The 18,644-nt window shown below is 35.4% G+C and overlaps 1 protein-coding gene across 5 annotated transcripts; it reads left to right on the forward strand.

The window, feature by feature from the left end:
* The first annotated feature begins 4,589 nt into the window (after nucleotides 1-4,589).
* LOC129903130 (receptor-like serine/threonine-protein kinase NCRK) lies at nucleotides 4,590-12,321 on the forward strand. 5 transcript variants are annotated; one of them, XM_055978630.1, is made up of 12 exons: nucleotides 4,590-4,830; nucleotides 5,965-6,026; nucleotides 7,720-7,763; nucleotides 8,329-8,415; nucleotides 8,518-8,628; nucleotides 9,146-9,256; nucleotides 9,495-9,764; nucleotides 9,857-10,098; nucleotides 10,209-10,505; nucleotides 10,642-10,878; nucleotides 10,987-11,214; nucleotides 11,751-12,321. In XM_055978630.1, the coding sequence occupies exons 4-12, from the start codon at nucleotides 8,346-8,348 to the stop codon at nucleotides 12,084-12,086; spliced, it is 1,902 nt and encodes a 633-aa protein (XP_055834605.1). In that variant the 5' UTR covers nucleotides 4,590-4,830; nucleotides 5,965-6,026; nucleotides 7,720-7,763; nucleotides 8,329-8,345; the 3' UTR covers nucleotides 12,087-12,321. The 5 variants fall into 5 exon arrangements, with proteins under 5 accessions (XP_055834605.1, XP_055834602.1, XP_055834603.1 ...); XM_055978627.1 differs by lacking the exon at nucleotides 5,965-6,026; XM_055978628.1 differs by lacking the exon at nucleotides 4,590-4,830 and having other exon boundaries at nucleotides 5,881-6,026.
* The last annotated feature ends 6,323 nt before the right edge of the window (nucleotides 12,322-18,644 follow it).

The raw sequence follows: 18,644 nt of genomic DNA on the forward strand, positions 1-18,644 counted from the left end.
CGAGGATACATGTACTTCTCCTCTGGGTATTTACGATGGGTCCCATAAAGGTTTCCCAAGAAATTGACCGAAAGTCGTATCATCAAAATATTCATGGGCTAACAAACACAAAAAATAAAAAAACCACCTAATTTCTCTAATGCGGCCTCTGAATGTTATGAACAAAACGTGGAACATGTGAAGTCTACACATACTGCTCCCGCGGATACTTACGGAGAGTCCCAAAAAGATTTTGGAAAAAATTGACCGAAAGCCATATCACTAAAATATTTATGGGTTAACACACGAAAAATGAGAAAATCGCGTAATTATGTTTGTGCGGCCCCTAAGTGTTATAAATACGCTGTGGACGTGCTGAAACTACACGTACTCATCTCCCACGTACTTATGGAATTTCCCATAAAACTAATTCATTAAAATATTTATGGCTAATATATACGAAAAATGAGAAAATCGCCTAATTATGTTTGTGCGGCCCCTAAATGTTATAAATACGTTGTGGACGTGCCGAAACTACACATACTCATCTCCCACGTACTTATGGAATTTCCCATAAAACCAATTCATTAAAATATTTATAGCTAATATATACGAAAAATGAGAAAATCGTCTAATTTCACTTGTGCGGACCCTAAATGCCACGTGGATTGTGTTGAAGCTATATGTACTGATCTTGCAGGTACTTACGGAGGGTCTCATAAAGATTTTGGGGAAAAATTAATCGAAAGTCAGTTCACCAAAATATTCATAGGATTACACACACAAAAAATGAAAAAATCACTTAATTTTGCTTGTGCGACCCTAAACACTATAAATGTGCCGTAGATCGTGCCGAGGCTACACGTACTGATATTCCGGGTACGTACAGAGGGTCCCATAAAGGTTTCAAAAAAATTTTGACCGAAAGCCTATTCAACAAAATATTAATGGGCTAATACACATGAAAAATGAAAATTTATCTAATCCCGTTTATGCCCCCTAAATGCTATGAATGTGTCGCGAATCGTGCTGAGACTATACGTCCTGATCCTTCGGGTACTTATAGAGGGTCTCATAAGGGTTTTTAAAACAAAATTGACAGAAAGTCATATCCCTAAAATATTCATGGTCTAACACACACGAAAGTTGAAAAAATCACCTAATTTTGCTTGTTTGGTCCTAAATGCTACGAATGTGTCGTGGATCATGCCGAGGCTACACGTACTGATACCTCGGGTACTTACGGCAGATCCCATAAAGGTTTTGAAAAATTTTTGACCGAAGTCAGTTCACCAAAATATTCATGGGTTAATACACACGAAAAATAAGAAAATCATCTAATTCTCTTCTGCGACTCTTAAATGCTATGAATATATCGTGGATCGTGCCGAAGCTAAACATACATCTCCCCCGAATACTTATGGAGGGTCCCATAAAGTTTGAAGAAAAAAAATTGATCGAAAGTCATATTACAAAAATATTAATGGATTAACACATACGAAAAATAAAAAAATCGTCTAATTTCGCTTGTGCGACCCCTAAATGCTATGCATATGTCGTAGATTGTGCCGAGATTACACGTACTTTTCCCCAAGTTATATACGGAGTGTCCCACAAAGATTTTGGAAAACCATTGATCGAAAGCCATATTACTAAAATAATCATAAGCAAAACACACACGAAAAATTAAAAAAATTGTCTAATTTCGCTTGTGTGGCCTCCAAAATGCTATGAAGACGCCGTGAATCATGTCGGAGCTACATATACTAATCTTTCGGGTACTTACGTATGTTTCAATAAAGGTTTCGAAAAAAAATAACTGAAAGTCATATCACCAAAATATTTATGGCTTAACATACAAAAAATGGGAAAATCATCTAATTCTACTTGTGCGGCTCATAAATGCAATGAAGATGTTGTGGATCGTTCCGATGCTAAACGTAATGTTCCCCCCAGATACTTATGGAGGGTCTCATAAAAGTTTAAATTTTTTTTGACCGAAAGCCAGTTCACCAAAATATTAATGAAATAACATACTCAAAAAATGAGAAAATCGCCTAATTACGCTTGTGCGGCCCCTAAATGGTATGAATACGCCGTGGATCGTGTCGAGGCTATACGTACTTCTTCTTTGGATACTTACGGAGGGTACCATAAAGGTTTCAGAAAAAAATTGTCTGAAAGTCATATCACCAAAATATTCATAGGCTAACACACACGAATATTGAGAAAATCCCCTAATTTCGCTTGTGCAACCCTAAATGCTTTGAATACACTGTGGATCGTGTCGAGACTACACATACTGTTCTCCCATGTACTTATACATACTGTTCCCCATGTCATTACGAAGGGTCTTATAAAGGTTTTAGTAAAAAAGTTCTCAAAAATCATATCATTAAAAATTTTATTGACTAACACATACCAAAATCAATGATAATAATGACAACGCTCTATTTTCAACTAATCATCTATCTTAATCATCAATAGTCATGCTCTCATGAGTACGATCATGTCCTTAGTGAGTTAAAGACAAGTCATATCCGTTCTAATCATTTTTTCTCAATCCATCTCTAACTCCTCCTCAAATTTACCCTAGTCAATCTCTCACACCTCCTCACTAAAACATCTTTACTCTTTGTCAAATACCTAAACCTCCTATATCTTCAATTATAGTTAAAACATACATATACAAAAACATATTGTCTATTTATTATTTTGAATAAAATACCGATTATAAAATTTTACTCTCATTATATTCCTTCCTAATTGATGGCATGATCCCGATAGTGAATAGCGTATTAATGATGTGGGATCCCATGGCACCACCATTAATAACAATATTACTTATGTCAATGATTGAAATCTGTGCTAATTAGTGACTTTAATGTGACATGAAATCTGTACTCCTTCCACTTTATTTTACAGAAAACTTTTATTAGAAATGATATTTGTTGCTTCTTCACTCAGATTCTAATATTAGGCATACCAACTACATCATTTTTCAGCGTGGATATTATTGTTCACATTATTGTAATTTCTAATGTCTACTTTTGAGAGTTCATGTTTTATACCATTAGTATAAATATTTTTTTTATCATGTCCTTTAAATAATATTCACAAATAAGCCTCCTTGAAATATGAGATTTAAAATCTTAAGATAAGATATATAAACATGTGGATATGGTGATAATATTCAAAATATTTATAAGATGATTTATGTATCTTTTGTTTGTAATAGAAAAATTACTTAACTATGCCTATAACACTTAAAAAGTTAATCAGTTATTTATTTTACTCTTTAGATTATCAATTTTTATCATTTTATAGTTATTCAATATTATGTTTTTTTTTCTCTTTTATAATTTATATGGAGGTTAAAGATGTTTTTGTAGCTTATTAGGACAATTAAGAATATATATGATGGAGGTAAGACCTGAATGAGAATAGTGAAGAAACTTGAATCTTTTTTCAGCTGTGGCAGGGTTGCATTACGGATTGACTCTTAATTAGCCTGTTTATGTTCGTCTTGATAAACTTACGTGGCATATTAAAGAAATGTCTCATAGTGTATGCTTTTGACAAATTACACAGTTTTAACTGACAAGACATGTAATGAAATCACTAATAGGATGAAGGGTTGGAGACATATTATAGAGTCTAAAGGATTCATGTTGATAAAGATTAAAATAAAATACTTGGAGTGAAAGTTTAGTGATGTAACTCACATGACAGATGTGGAAGTAAGGATTGATATGCAAGTTATCCCCCAAAAATGAAGTTTCAAGTATTTGGGTTCAATAATTCAAAAAAATAGGGCGATCGACAATGATATTACGCATCGTATTAGAGAAGGGGGAATGAAATGAAAGTTTGAATCTAGTGTGTTGTGTGATAAAAATTTGCCTCCATGCCTTAAGGTAAGTTTTATAAAGTGGTGATCAGACAAACTATGTTGCACAAGGCGGAGTGTTATCCGATCAAGAACTCACATGTCACACGTCCATAAGGTACAAGTATTGAAAATTGGGATGTTGAAATAGATATATGAGCATACTAGGAGAGATAGGATCAGAAACGAGACTATTTGTGAAAAAGGTGGAGTAACCTTCGATCCGTGGTGGATAAAATAAGAGACGAGATTAAGATGATCCAAACATATGAAGAGAACATGCATAAATAAGGAGAGGTAGGGCAGACTAAAAAAGTCATTAGAAGAAGTGATTAAACATAATATGATACTCATATAGCTTACCGACAACATAATTTTAGCTACATAGCAAGATATAAAGATCGAGAATTAAGGTAGAATTTATTGAATCATACTGAAATATTGTTGTATAATTATGCAAATCAATCTTATTTTATATACTATTTCTCTTAAGTTCAATTATTAAATCAAAGATTTGTTTTTGTTAAGTCAACCTGATGCCACGTTGCAACTGGTATTAGCCATTATTGCGTCAGTTAACAGTTCAAAATTAAAAATTAGCGCTGCCACATCGGGAAGACCAAATTTCCACATGGCTCCCTGGGACCCACCTTTATACACGTGGCTACCTCAAAATATGTGCAGCCCGCTCATTGAGCTACAAGCTATTACTAGTACTCTGCTCGGTGCATTGCCATTTTCTTCTGCTCGCCGACGGAATCTTCATTTTTTCCGGAAGATTCTCCGATGAACTCCGACAGAAGAATGAACGTGAAATTTCCGTCAGCTGATTTCTCTTAGTTTTTTTCCACTTTTACACGTGGCATTTCCGGCAGCTTCTCCGATTACCATCGGCAACGGAGAAATACGAAGAAATAAACAAACGAACTGCTCAATATTGCCGTCGCCGGAGGATTTTATAGGTACGCCGTCGACGAACTTGAATTTTATAAGCGATTTAATTAATTTCCAGTGTCGGCACACGAAGAAAAAACAACGAAGATATAATAATGGTGATTTTGTATATTTGTTGTATTATTATTGGTGTTTAGATTTAATAATGATGGGATATATTAAATTAATAATACATTCGTTTTCAATGAGTGTTTAAAAAATAAAGTAATTGAATTCTTCATTTGTGGACCTTATCGAAAATGGCACAAAATTACTCAAATTAAATGCTAATTTGCCACAATACGTGAATCATAGTGGTTTTTAAAGAAAATATTCGATTTTTCATTTACTGATGGAGCCAATATTCACGTTTATGTTAAAGACCATGAATCTCGTGGTATTACACTGAGTATATTATTGTTAAATAGCTTAAATCTAGTAAGATGGAATCACACTGAGTATATTATTGTTGTTGTTAAAGAACATAAATATGCTTATTCCTTCTTAGTTTTATTTAATTAAGTGAAACATAAATTTATGGAATTATACTAGGTATGTTGTCGTTGTTAAAGAGCATAAATATGCTCATTTCTTATTAATTTTATTTGATTACGTAGAGCATAAATCTCGTGAAATTATACTATATATGTTATTGTTATAAAACATAAATATGCTCATTTCTTCTTAATTTTATTTGATTAAGTAGAGCATAAATCTCATGGAATTTCACTGTGCACGCTATTGTTGTTAAAGAGCGACATTTCTTCTTAATTTTATTCAATTAAAATTTGGAACAAAATTTATTATACGAGTAAATTTTAAGCGAAATTAGCACAAAATAGCCCCCCCCCCCCAAAAAAAAAAGGAATATCTTCTTTAAAAATTTAAATTTTGTAATTTTTCCCTCTTGTGAGAATAAAAAAATTGATAAATTAGACAAGAAAGGCATCAAAGATTTATAATCCTTTTTGCTAATTTCTACTTTATTAGTCTTTACCCGACAACCGACATTAATTTTGTGGGTCTCTTTTGAATTTAAAAATTGTTAATCTCATATATGCACGTCTTTTTTTTTTTTAGAAACATCTCTCTCAAGAAAGTCCACAATTGAGTAGTAATACAAAAGAAAAAAAATCCTCTGCTACTTCTTGTTGATGTTGCAGGCCACAACAGCTTTTTAGTTTCTATCAAATTGGCTTGGAAGCAAAGTCTTTGATGACCGTTGGTAAACACTTTATTGTTTCTAGCATTACCATATTGGTCAATAAGTACAACGGGTTGCGAAAAATTGCATTGTTTATATTTGGTTAAAAAAACTTTTTTTTTTATGTATACAATATATATATATATATATATATATATAGTAAATGATGAACTCCATTTGATTTCTTGATGTGTTTTGACACTGAGTCGAAAATTACACTATTTATATATAGTTGATATATATATATATATATATATATAGTAGCCCATTTGATTTCTTGATGTGTTTTGTAGCTGAGTCGAAAAAAATTGCACTGTTTATATATGGTTAAAAAAGTTGTTTTTTATGTATATATATATATATATATATATATATATATATATATATATATAATGTGATAGATGTTGAACCCAATTTGGTTTCTTCGTGTGTTATGTAACCGAGTTGAAAATTGCATTGTTTATATTTGGTTAAAAAAGCTTTTTTTTGTGTGTATATATATATATATTAGATGATGAACCCCATTTGGTTTGTTGGTGTGTTTACTTTTTCATATTTTGAATTCCATAAGTGAAAATCTTGGCTCTGCCGTGCAGTGAGTTCCAATGATTAGTTTGTTACTGTATTTTAACAATGTATTTGTTACTGGTTAGTTTATACTACTTTGATAGTTGTTGACAAGTCTTTTTCTGATTTGAAAATTGGGTTGCTTTCATGGAGTTTGGTTTCAACTTTGTTATTGAATATTTTTCTATCTAACGGACCTTAAAAGTGAGAATTTTTTTTTCTCTAGAAATGTGTTTTTTTTTTGGTGTTAGAAAACCAAATGTCTTTGTCTTAGGTGTTTTCTGTCAGATGTCTGTTTTTGGCTTTTCTATTCTTGATCTTTGATAGGTCTTCCTTGTATGGTGAATAAGCATAGTTAAGTAGGGAGGATAAGATTTTCTTGCTCTCTAGTTTGGCTTTGATCACAACAAATTGACTCATCTGAAACAAAGAAAAGCACGTGGCGCGGCTGTACAATTCAAGAAATGTGGTAGGATATACATGTTGCTAATTGTTGCCTTTAGGTAGATGCTTAATTGAGATTGTCTAAAGCTTGTGCGTGTGGGATTGTTTCTTTCCTGCCAAATATTAGGTACACTGTGTCATCTCAATTCTTTGACTGCTGCATTTACAACTGAGTTGAGCATCACTTTCTCTCAGGAGACTTGCTAGCTACCTGGATGTCATTGATGATAATGAATGCTAAAGAAGAAAGCTTATAATTCAGCTATTTGTGTTGCAAAAAATTGTTTAAATGTACATCTAGAGAAGTTCAAACCTACTTACATTTGTTGGCCTAATGTCTATTAAGTCCTAACTATCTTATAGTTCTAAGTATCCATGACACACTGACACTCTTCCTGCTTGATTATTTATGACTATTATAATTCGAGCTTTCGAGTCTAATTATCATGTTAGACCAAACTTAGAGGCCAAAACTCTAAAAATTGTTTCCAGGCTGTTCTCTTTGTCTTTTCTCTTGTACTGAAAGACAATTTGTGGATAATATGAAATCTTCTAATTCCCTTGTCTTTTTTATCTGTGACAGAATAATGATTTATGGATGACCTTAGATATTGTCATTAGGTGCTCTTATAGGAATTTTAGTTGGAAATTTTCGTCGTGTAATTGTTATACAATGTAATAATTTCGCATTGCCTTCCTGCAGAATGGTCCTTGAGATGAAGATTTTTCGTGAATAAACTACTCTTTGTAAGATCTCTCTTTATTCATTATTTTGAAATATTTATGTTGTTACCAAAAGCTGTTACAATGTTTTTGAGGATTTATACTGAATTAGTTCAAGTTACTTAGTAGAATATGCTTTCAAACATCTGAAGACTTGATGGTTTGAACCTCAAAGAACATGATGTATATCCTTTGCTTAGTTCGTAGCATCTCACTAGAACTTGATGGTTTGAAGCCTGAAGGATCAGTGATCAGTAAAAAGATATAATTTTCTGACATATAAGTTGTACACGTTCTAAATTAATCTTTATTTTTAATTTTATTGGATGTCTGGGACAAATTAATCTTTTCATTCTACTATATGTTAAATAAATATCGTGGTGGAACAGTTATACTTTGTATTTCATTCAAAAGTAGTTGGTTCTCCCAGAAACCAACTTTTGTAATAACATTTGCAAATTTTTGTTCTTTAACTTATGCTGTTGTCAGTCTTACAGTTGGTTGTAAATTGTAATACTTCAATGGTCCTTATTCTGAATTATAATATGTTCATGGCTTCTTATCACTTTTTCACCCTTTTCTAATTCAGTGATTTGACAACAAGAAATGAGGGGTCGAAAGGAAGCTGCAATTGCTTTCATCATTAGCTTGGTGTGGATACAGCAAGTTGTTGGCGGTGAGTATTGTTGTTGGGAGCATTACGGACGCCTCCTTCCATGTAAATTCCCTTTTTAAATGTACATGCAGTAAATTGAAACATAGTCTATCTCTTTATCAGATGAAGAAGGGCGTAATGCATCAGTAACAAGTAATTGGACTTGCAGCTGTCTCGCCAACCCAAGTTTTGCTGTTCCAGAAAACTGTTCATCATCTTGTAATTGCACTATTGGTATGATTTTCTTTACCTTGTTTTAGAAAGCTTTTTGCTGCAGTATGTGTCACAGTTGCTGTAGTGTTTGGACTGCTAATACTTATTCGATGCAAGTAAAAGTTTCACGTGATGTCATCCTCGTGAACTGACATGGAGCCAATTGTTTCTGGAATAGACAAGTATAGGAAGCTTAGTGCTCATATTAACATTAAATCTTTATGCATGCTTTGACATTTGCTCTGTGGTTGAATTCTCGATAATTGTTTTCATTTTCAAACTAGTTGCCATTTAACTTCTAAAATACGATATTACTGCATTGATACTTCGAATTTGATTAGAAGAATTCTGTTCCAAGGATTCAAGGAGCTTTTAGTTTAATTAGCTGTTTCTAACAGGTTTTGTGAATAAACTCTCCTCTAAGATTCAACAGTCCTCAACTGTATGTTGCATGTTACATGTTGATCTTGTCTTATGAAGGATCATACAATGTAGATAAGTTCACTCCGCCCTGATTTCGTTTTATGCATTTATGCAGACAAATCAAGCAAGAACAAATGGATATGTACATGTGCAGCTGATGGGTTTCCTAGAGTGACTGCTGATCATAATCACAGCAGCTGTTTTACAGCCTGTGATTGCCGTTATGGTATTAATTCTTCATGTCTGATCTTTGAAACACGTCAATCTAATGATTGATTCATTGCATCAACTGTTTGTTGCTATAAAAACTGCAAACTAATTGTCTACTTTTCTTCTATGTTGTCTACACACTAATTTTTGTTAATGCTTTTTCCTTGATTGTGAATCTTTTTAAAAGCGTCCATTGGATTTAGCTTAGCTGACAGGTTCAAACAGTTGATTAATTATGTATTTGCTTCTGATAGGAACTCAAGTTGAAGTGCAGCCTGCAAAGAAGAAGATATCCAGCAAAGTTATTTTGGTCATTCTGTTACTATGTGCGACAGTCATAACTCTTGGTTTTGTTGCTTCGATGTTGTGCTATGCCTATAGAAAGGATAAATATTCGATTCAACGACCTTTATTTTCGTCCGACAAAGATACAAGTTGCAACAGTGTTACCAACTTAATACTAAGCCAAGGAACTTCAAATGGAGAACATGGAGGATATGCAAGTTCCTCCAATTGTATTGCAGGTAACTGGATTTCCTTAAATGATTTGAGTAGATCTTGAATTGAAACTTCACATGTCACGAATTGTGTTTCTCTTTGAACTTTTATCCTGTAGGTTGTGTTCCCAAAGCATCCATTCTTTTCAAAAGAAAACCGGAAGTGTTTTATGGAACGATTATTCAATTCTCGTATGCTGACTTAGAGAGTGCAACCAATAAGTTCTCTGATTCCAATTTGATTGGGGTGGGAGGAAGCAGCCATGTATACCGTGGATATTTCAAAGATGGAAAAACTCTGGCAATTAAGCGAATTAAAACTCAGGCAGGGCGGGATGCTGACTCTGCTTTCTTGACGGAGGTAATACCTACAAGGATCAGTCAATTTATATGTTAAACATGCTTGGGAGCCTTAACACATGTGAATACATAATGAGAAGGTTATTCAAATATCTATTTTTTATTTTCCAGATAGAGCTCATATCAAGACTTCATCATCGTCATGTGGTTCCGTTGCTTGGCTACTGCTCTGAGCACCACGGTAAACATGCGGAGAGGCTGCTTATTTTCGAATTCATGGAAAATGGCAATCTGAGAGATTGTCTGGATGGGGCTTCAGGGAGACGTTTGGATTGGAGTACACGAGTCGCAGTTGCTTTTGGAGCTGCACGTGGCTTGGAGTATCTGCATGAAGCAGCTGCACCAAGAATTTTACACCGAGATGTTAAATCCACTAACGTCCTATTGGATGATAACTATAGAGCAAAGGTAAATTTGAAAATTACAGTCTTTTTATGATTGCCCAAGTTAATACCTACAAATTGCAAATCGACTCATTTTCCGTTATTACTTTCCTTGTGTAATATCCCACTTTGTCTTTGACTAACTGAATATATGTGTTCAGATTACTGATCTTGGCATGGCGAAGCACCTCCAAAATGATGGTATTCCTAGCTGTTCCAGTTCTCCTGCTCGGATGCAGGGGACATTTGGCTATTTTGCACCTGAATATGCAATTGTTGGAAGAGCTTCTCTGAAGTCGGATGTTTTTAGCTTTGGAGTTGTGCTCCTTGAACTGATTACTGGACGACAACCAATCCATAAGTCAGCCAACAAAGCAGAAGAGAGCCTCGTGATATGGGTACGTAAAGTTAATAAAAGGTTTTCCCCCTTTCTCCATTTCACATTGCCTTTCTACTACTTTTTTCACAAAAAGATAATGGCGATTACAATTTTCATGTAAATACAGGCCACCCCTCGTCTGCTAGACAGTAGACGTGTGGTCTCAGAATTGCCAGATCCAAATCTGAAAGGGGAATTTGAAGAAGAAGAATTGCAGGTAATGGCTTATTTGGCTAAGGAGTGTCTTCTATTGGACCCAGATTCTCGGCCAACAATGAGTGAGGTTGTTCAAATTTTGTCTACTATTGCACCTGAAACATCTAATAGGAAACACTTTTCGAGAGATGACTTCAAGGTATATGAGCTAACTTATTTTGGTTTTCTGTTGCCAATGACAATGACAATGACATGCTTTTTATTTTCCATTTTATGTTTGCATATATGTTTAACTGATCTGTTGATTTCACAAACAGAAAAACATATACGCTCTGTTCTAGAAGAAACTTCATCTAGCCGACATGTTAGGAATGCGATATATTTATCATCCTTTATGAAATGTTATGAATGCTTCAATGGTTCGTATCCTGCCTTAGTTCCAAGTCTAGTATTTAAGTGGAAAAAGGTAAAGGGGCAGGCCCACTATCTTCCGAGTTTCAAACAGTATGCCACTGGCCCTCGAGGATTCCTCAGTTATTCATAAATATTAGGTATGAGAACACTATTGTCCCCTGGAATGACATTTGCAAGTCCAGTTTTTGTGGTAATCTAATACAAAACTTTATGCAGAAATAATAAATACATCCCAAATTCCCAATCATTAGATGTTTTGTTGATATGTAATAAACATTCATCATGCTGAGAAACCTGCTACACTTTTTACACATTATATAGGTCTCATTCAGTTATGACAACAAGAGTTGTGGAGAAAGTTCTGGCTTTGTTGAAGCTGAGGAGATCAAGCAGATCACATCTGAAAATCGCGCATCTCACTGCTTGTTGCCCAATTGTGAGTTCATTCATTGTAGTGATCCGAAAGAAGATGTTGTTCCAGCTGCATATGTCGAGAAACTGCTCCTCCAGAGTTCAAATTCCAAAAGTTGGAGCACACATGATGATGAATCAGTGGATTTAACTGAACCGCGGTTTGAGAAATTTCATATGCCAACTATGAGATCACCAGGAAACAACATAATAGGCGCGGTAGGAAATTTACCTTTGGTTGTTTAAAGACAGTACACATGAACATGTGTTGAGGCAGTCATGCTACAGGAAACAACATAGGTGCTCTCCTCATTTTTTTCGCTTTTCTAGTATTAGAGAATCACAGGTTTGGTCAAATGATTACACGTAAAAGGTATTTTTTCAATTGATGTAAACAAGTTTACGATAGTTGTCTTTCTTTTGTAAATGGTCCTAGTTAGATATGCAATTCTAGAAAGTAAAAAAAGAGACAGATTTTACATATGCTTTATTGCCACAAACTGGAACTTGTAAAAGCTTTTGAACTCCTTTTCCAATTTGCAGTTGATATGCATCAATGTTGAACTGTCAAGTACAGTTATTTAGTTTGCCAGATTGTTTCCTGAAGACAGAGAAAAAAAACAACAATCTTTGTTTGTTTTTAGGTTAGACTGTCTACATCATGCATCTTGGGGTGTGGACCTTTCTCGGATTCTGCTAATCGAGCTGTCCTTTTCTGTTGTATTCTACTGACCATATCCTAGATTTCTCTAAGCAGGTCTAAATATGCTGATATCGTATTGTACATTTTAAGAAAGAAAATACAAAATTTTGTTGTACATTTTAAGAAAGAAAACAGAAATGTTTGCCATGTGGAGCTGGATGGGGCGGGTTGAAGTGTTTGCGAGTTAAAGCAGGACCCGCACAACAACCGTCCTGCTTTCCCACTTAAGAAGAAAACAAGGTTTGAATTGAAAATTTTCTTATATTTTAGTCTTTCTCACCAACGATAATATATACAGTATAATTTCATAAAGTAAAGTCTAAAAGGGTAGAGTTATGCTAACCTGAGGTTGTTTTAGATAGACCCTTAACTAAAAAAAAAAAAACAATTCAAAACAATTCAGGAAAAAAAATAAACAAATGTGAAAGCATAATTAATCAAATTGAATAGTAACTGCAAAATAATAGATAGTTGAAATACATAAAATAACATATAGTAACAAACTTTTGATCGTTTCCAACAATAACAGCATGTCCAATATAATCCCACAAAATGGAGTTTATATACCAGTGACACAGATAAAAAGTCTATTTTCGATAGACCCTCAGCTCAAAGAAAAATCATCCGAATAAACTAACTAGAGTTTTGGATCTTTCCCACTAGAGAAAAAAATAACAAAGTCAGAATTCTCTTTTTTATGAAATTGTTTATTAGAAAATTTTCTTCTTAAGCTAACGTCAAATGGGCCCACTCCCAACATCTGCATTTTCATGTGGGCCATATAATATAGCTGGGCTTTGGGTCGCGCGAGATCTCGCTGTCAATGTCGGGGGCCCAACCCATTCCGCCCAACACTTTACATAAATTTCTCTGCCGGCAGTTCTAACTTCAATGTCAATTTACTAATACACCCCCCACCGTCATGCAATTATATACTCCTTCTATCTCAATTTATATATTATATAGTTTGAATTCGCACGGAATTTAAGAAAAAACTGAAATGGTGGGGGTATCAAACGTGATTTTGATATCACTTGTTAGGATTAGATGTACCATTATGTCAAAAACTATAGCTAATAGCGAGGGCCACATATTCAATCATGGCTCCGACTCTCATCACCCCAAACAGACAATATGTTGGTGTTAACTATCAATTTCTCCCCAAAACCTGCCTCATGCAACATGTTGTGCTCTTAGGAATTGAACACATAATCTTGTTTATGATATCACTTGTTAAGATCAAGCGTACGTTTATCATCATGTCAAAAGTTAAAGTTGATAGCAAGGGCAGCATTTTTTTCTTAACTAAATCCACCAAGCAAGTGTCATGTTCGATTATGACTCCGATTTGGGCCACCTCAACTCCTTTGTGGGCCTTTTCATAGGTAGGATGCTAACATTACCCCACACATGCCCCATGCAACTTGTTGCCCTTGGGAATCAAACCCACTGGGTCATGACCATAGTTCTAACACCACCTATTAGTATCAAACGTCGTTTACCATGGCATAGCTGATAGTAAAGGCACAATTTTATTAATTTCTTAACTAAATTCACCCAACATTCATGATGTTCATTCAGGACTCTAACTTGAGCCACTCTAAACCCCTTGTGGCCCTTGCTAGCTAGAAGCAAGATATTAACATTATCCAATAATTAGAAATAAATTATACATAAAAGATTACTAAACCAATTGACCCAACTTGGACCTTATGGTCTAGCTAAGATGCATATATAGTTATGGTCTCCTAGGAATTGATTGTTGGCCATCCCTCTTATTCAAGGCTAACACATTCTTGTTTCTTCAACGAATTATACAAGCACTTCATTGAAGCTACCTTTTATTTATTATTAAAACAATGCATTAATCATGGTGCTTTAAATAAGCCTTATATAATTAAGTGTTTTTACATTGAATTGCAAGCTAAGATAACCCTACATAATTGATAGGTGGTTAATTTCTTACGTAATAAGACAGTAATATACATAATATAAATCCATTTTTCAATTTAAATTTGAGCTTCAAATTGCATGATCAAACATCTACTTGATATAATAAGGTATTACTATTACAATAATATATCTAGTGTATCCTATAAGTAAAATTTTAGGAGGATGGTGAGTATGCAACCTTAGCTTATCCTTACCTCATAAAAACGGAGAGATTATTTCCGATAGACATTCTCGACTTAAGTAAAACATCTCAAAACAATTTGAAAAAAAAATAAAAATGAAAGAGATTAATCTCTTGATTTATTTCATTAACCTCATCAGTTTATATACATAAAATACAAGAGTATAATTAGGCTATAATTAAGAAAACTAAATATCTATATATTAGGAACTAAATATATACAATCTGTTACAATAGAATATATTTTCATATATTCTAACACACCCACGCAGTCAAAGCGAGAGGTCGCCGAATGCTAAGACTGTCACAAAAATTCTCAAATAACATCAACGGAAGGCTTTTGATGAAGATATCTGCAATTTTTTTTATTTTTTTATGTAGAAGGTTGTTGATAACGAGAGGGGACATATAACACTCGAACCTGGCCATGAGCCACCTTTTCCATACAAAATGTATATCCATCTCAATGTGCTTAGTGCGTTGATGCTGAACAGGATTAACAACCAGATTTATGGTACTAACATTATCATAGTAAACTAAAGTAGCCTGTGGAATAGGACAATGAAGTTCCAAAAGCAATTTTCGCAATCAACATGACTTAGAAACCTCATTGGCAACCCCTCGATATTTTGCCTCTGTACTCGAATGGGAAATGATAGCTTGACGTTTGGTGGACGATGAGATCAAGTTATCACTCATAAAGACAAAATAATCCAACATCGAATGTCGTATATCGGGGCACCCACCCTAATCAACATTAGTATACGAGACTAGAATGGTTGTGGAAGAGGGATAAAGGTGAAGACCATAATCCAAAGTACCTTATAGGTAGCGCACGATGCGCTTGAGAGTGTACATGTGCTCATCCCGTGGGTCATGCATGAATAAGCATACTTGTTGCACAACATAAGTAATATCCGATCTTGTGAATGTGAGGTATTGCAGTACTTCTGCAAGACTTTGATAAAGAGATGGATCCTCAAATGGTATGCTCGTAGTAGCCTCGAGCTTCGGTTTTGGAGCAACTGGAGTAGGAGATGACTTACACGATGACATGATAGCTCAGTCAATAATCTCGGCCGCATACTTCTTTTGAGATAAAAATAAACCGTCTATATGACGAGTGACATCAATGCCCAAGAAATAGCTCAACTAGCCCAAATCCTTTATAGTAAATTCGGAGCTAAGAAGCGATATGATAGACCAGTGGAGCGCATCAGAGGAAGCAGTTAAAATAATATCGTTGACATACAATAAAAGATAAGCCATAGAAGTATCTCGATGATAAAAAAACAAGGAATGATCAGTCTTACTATGAGAAAATTCAAGGGTATGAACATAATCAGAAAATTGCTTATACCAAGCCCGCAGAGCTTGTTTCAGCCCATAAAGAGATTTCTTCAGCAAACACACATGATTGGGTCTATCAGGATCCCGATAATCCAAAGGTTGATACATGTAAACAGTCTCCTTGAGTTCGCCATATAAGAAAGATTTTTTGACATCAAGTTGATGAATCGGCCACGCCTTGGAGAGAGCCAAACTAAGAACTGTACGAATAGTCGTCGGTTTGATAACTGGACTAAATGTCTCAGTACAATCCACGCCAACCTGTTGGGTTTTACCATCACCTACAAGACGAGCTTTATGTCGCTCAAACGAACCATCAAATTTTTCTTTATGAGCAAAAATCCACATATACCGAATAATATTAACATTTGAAGGATGGGGCACCAACTCCCACATCTTATTTTGAATAAGAGCATTATATTCATTATCCATAGCCATTTTCCAATTTGGGTCACGAAGAGCAAACATAGGGTTACGGGGTAAAGGGGACTTCGAGACGGATGTAAGAAGGTTGAAGGACCTCTTAAGATTATAGATCCCATCCTGACTCCTAGTAACAGGACCGGTGGATAGACTAGAGGGAGAGAAAGGAGTGGATGGAGGAGGAAAGCTAGGTGGGAGAGCGGTAGGGGGGAGGGGTAGATCCGCTGGTTGGGCATGGTGGGATGAGCAGCAGTGTGGGAGAAAGGTGGCGATCCGGTGGATTTGTGAAGGCAGTGAGATGACGAACCACATAGGGAGAGGGTCCATCGTCTAAAAATTGGTGCGTGTGATTTTGAGGAGTATGTAACTTGGAAAAAAGAAATTGCATCTCATCAAATATTACGTGACGGCTAATGATGATTTTTTGAGATGATAAATTAAAGCATTTATACCTACGATGATGTGACGAATATCTCCCCAAAAATATATGGGGTTGACCGGGATTGAAGTTTGTTTATGAGTGTGGAAGGAATGAGAGGATAACATAAACACCCAAATACACGAAGATGGGAATAAGACGGATCCTTCTGATAAAGAATACAAAGAGGGGATTAATAGTTTACCTGTTTATGAGGAAGGATGTTGAAAAGGTAAGTTGTCATTTGCAAAGCATGATGCCAAAAGTAAGGAGGAATGGAAGCATGGGCCAATAAGGTACGAATAATGTTATTAATCGTACGGATTTATCTTTCGGCTTTATCATTTTGAGGAGACGTGTAAGGACATGACAATCAAAATGACAGACCACTGGCTTTATAGAAGTCCCAAAAGGGGGCATTATCAAATTTTGTGTCATTATCACATTGAATATTCTTGATGTCCCGCTCAAAGTGAGTTTGAATAAATGTCTTGAAAGTTAAAAATATGGAAAAGGTTTGTGAATTTTGTGATAAAGGATACGTCCACAAGAATTTAGAATAATCATCCATAAACAAGACATAATATCGATGACCTGATGAACTCAAAATGGGTTATGTCCAAAGATCACAATGTATAATATCAAATAGCATAAAAATGCTAGAATTCGAAGCATAAAATGGCAGCTTAATATGTTTTTCAAGAGGAAAAGAAAGACAAATACGAGCATCTCTACTTGATTACAATCAATTATTTTTTCTTCCTAACGGAATTCAACACAGGTGCTCCCAGGTGACTCAAACGAACATGCCAAATAGATGGTGCCAAAGCAGCAAAAGGTAGATGGTGAAGTGACTGGATTAGTGATTGGATAAAGCTCTCACCGGCTGTTATACCTCATTACCAACCTCCCCATCTGAAAATCCTTTACATAAAACCCAAAGGGATCAAACTTAACAGAGGCAGAGTTATCAGTGATAAATTTGCGGAAGGATATCAAATCTTTAACTAGGTGAGGGGCATGAAGGACATTGTTTAAGTGCAAGGGAGGACACGGGGAAGACAATGTCGTGTGACCATAGCAATGAATTGGAATTGATTGACCATTACCAATAATTATACCACGTTTATTGCTCTTATTAAAATAAGACGTGAGGTTACCTTATGTGGATGTCATGTGAGAAGTGGCACTGGTGTCCATGTACCAATTTGCATCCGGAGGAGTGATCCCAAAAGTATGCATGGCGGCTTCAATGTCCATAGGAGTAGGGGCTACCGTGTAGGCCTGCTGAGGTCGGGGGCCAAGAACACCCGCTCGTGGTGGCTATTGTTGTCCATAATTGGGTTGGGACCAAGAAGTTGAAGGATATGAATACGGTGGTATAGCCCAAGGACCCCATGATGCCATCCACGGCCACTGTTACCTGCCAGACCATGGAGAATAGGGCGGAGGGTTCTGCCCTGCTGACTACTGCCAGTGCTTCTGCTGTTGCCACCTCCCAACTGACCACCACGGCCTACATTACCATTGCTGCTAATAGCTTCTTTGCCACCTCCACGACCACCATTATTTCCACAATACTTTTCATCATTATTGCTTCGATTGTGGTTCCTCTTTCCACCATTAGTATTGCGGTTTGAAGAGGAATTATCAGGAACATTAGGAGGACCCTCGGACAAGCGAGCAACTAAGGCAGCAGAGGAGCTTTGAGCCACTTTCTTAGCACGGAAAACCTCCTCAAGAGTGAGCATTGAACGGACTTGATAAAATTGAGGC

Source organism: Solanum dulcamara, chromosome 9, assembly GCF_947179165.1.
Source record: "Solanum dulcamara chromosome 9, daSolDulc1.2, whole genome shotgun sequence".
Taxonomy (NCBI): domain Eukaryota; kingdom Viridiplantae; phylum Streptophyta; class Magnoliopsida; order Solanales; family Solanaceae; genus Solanum; species Solanum dulcamara.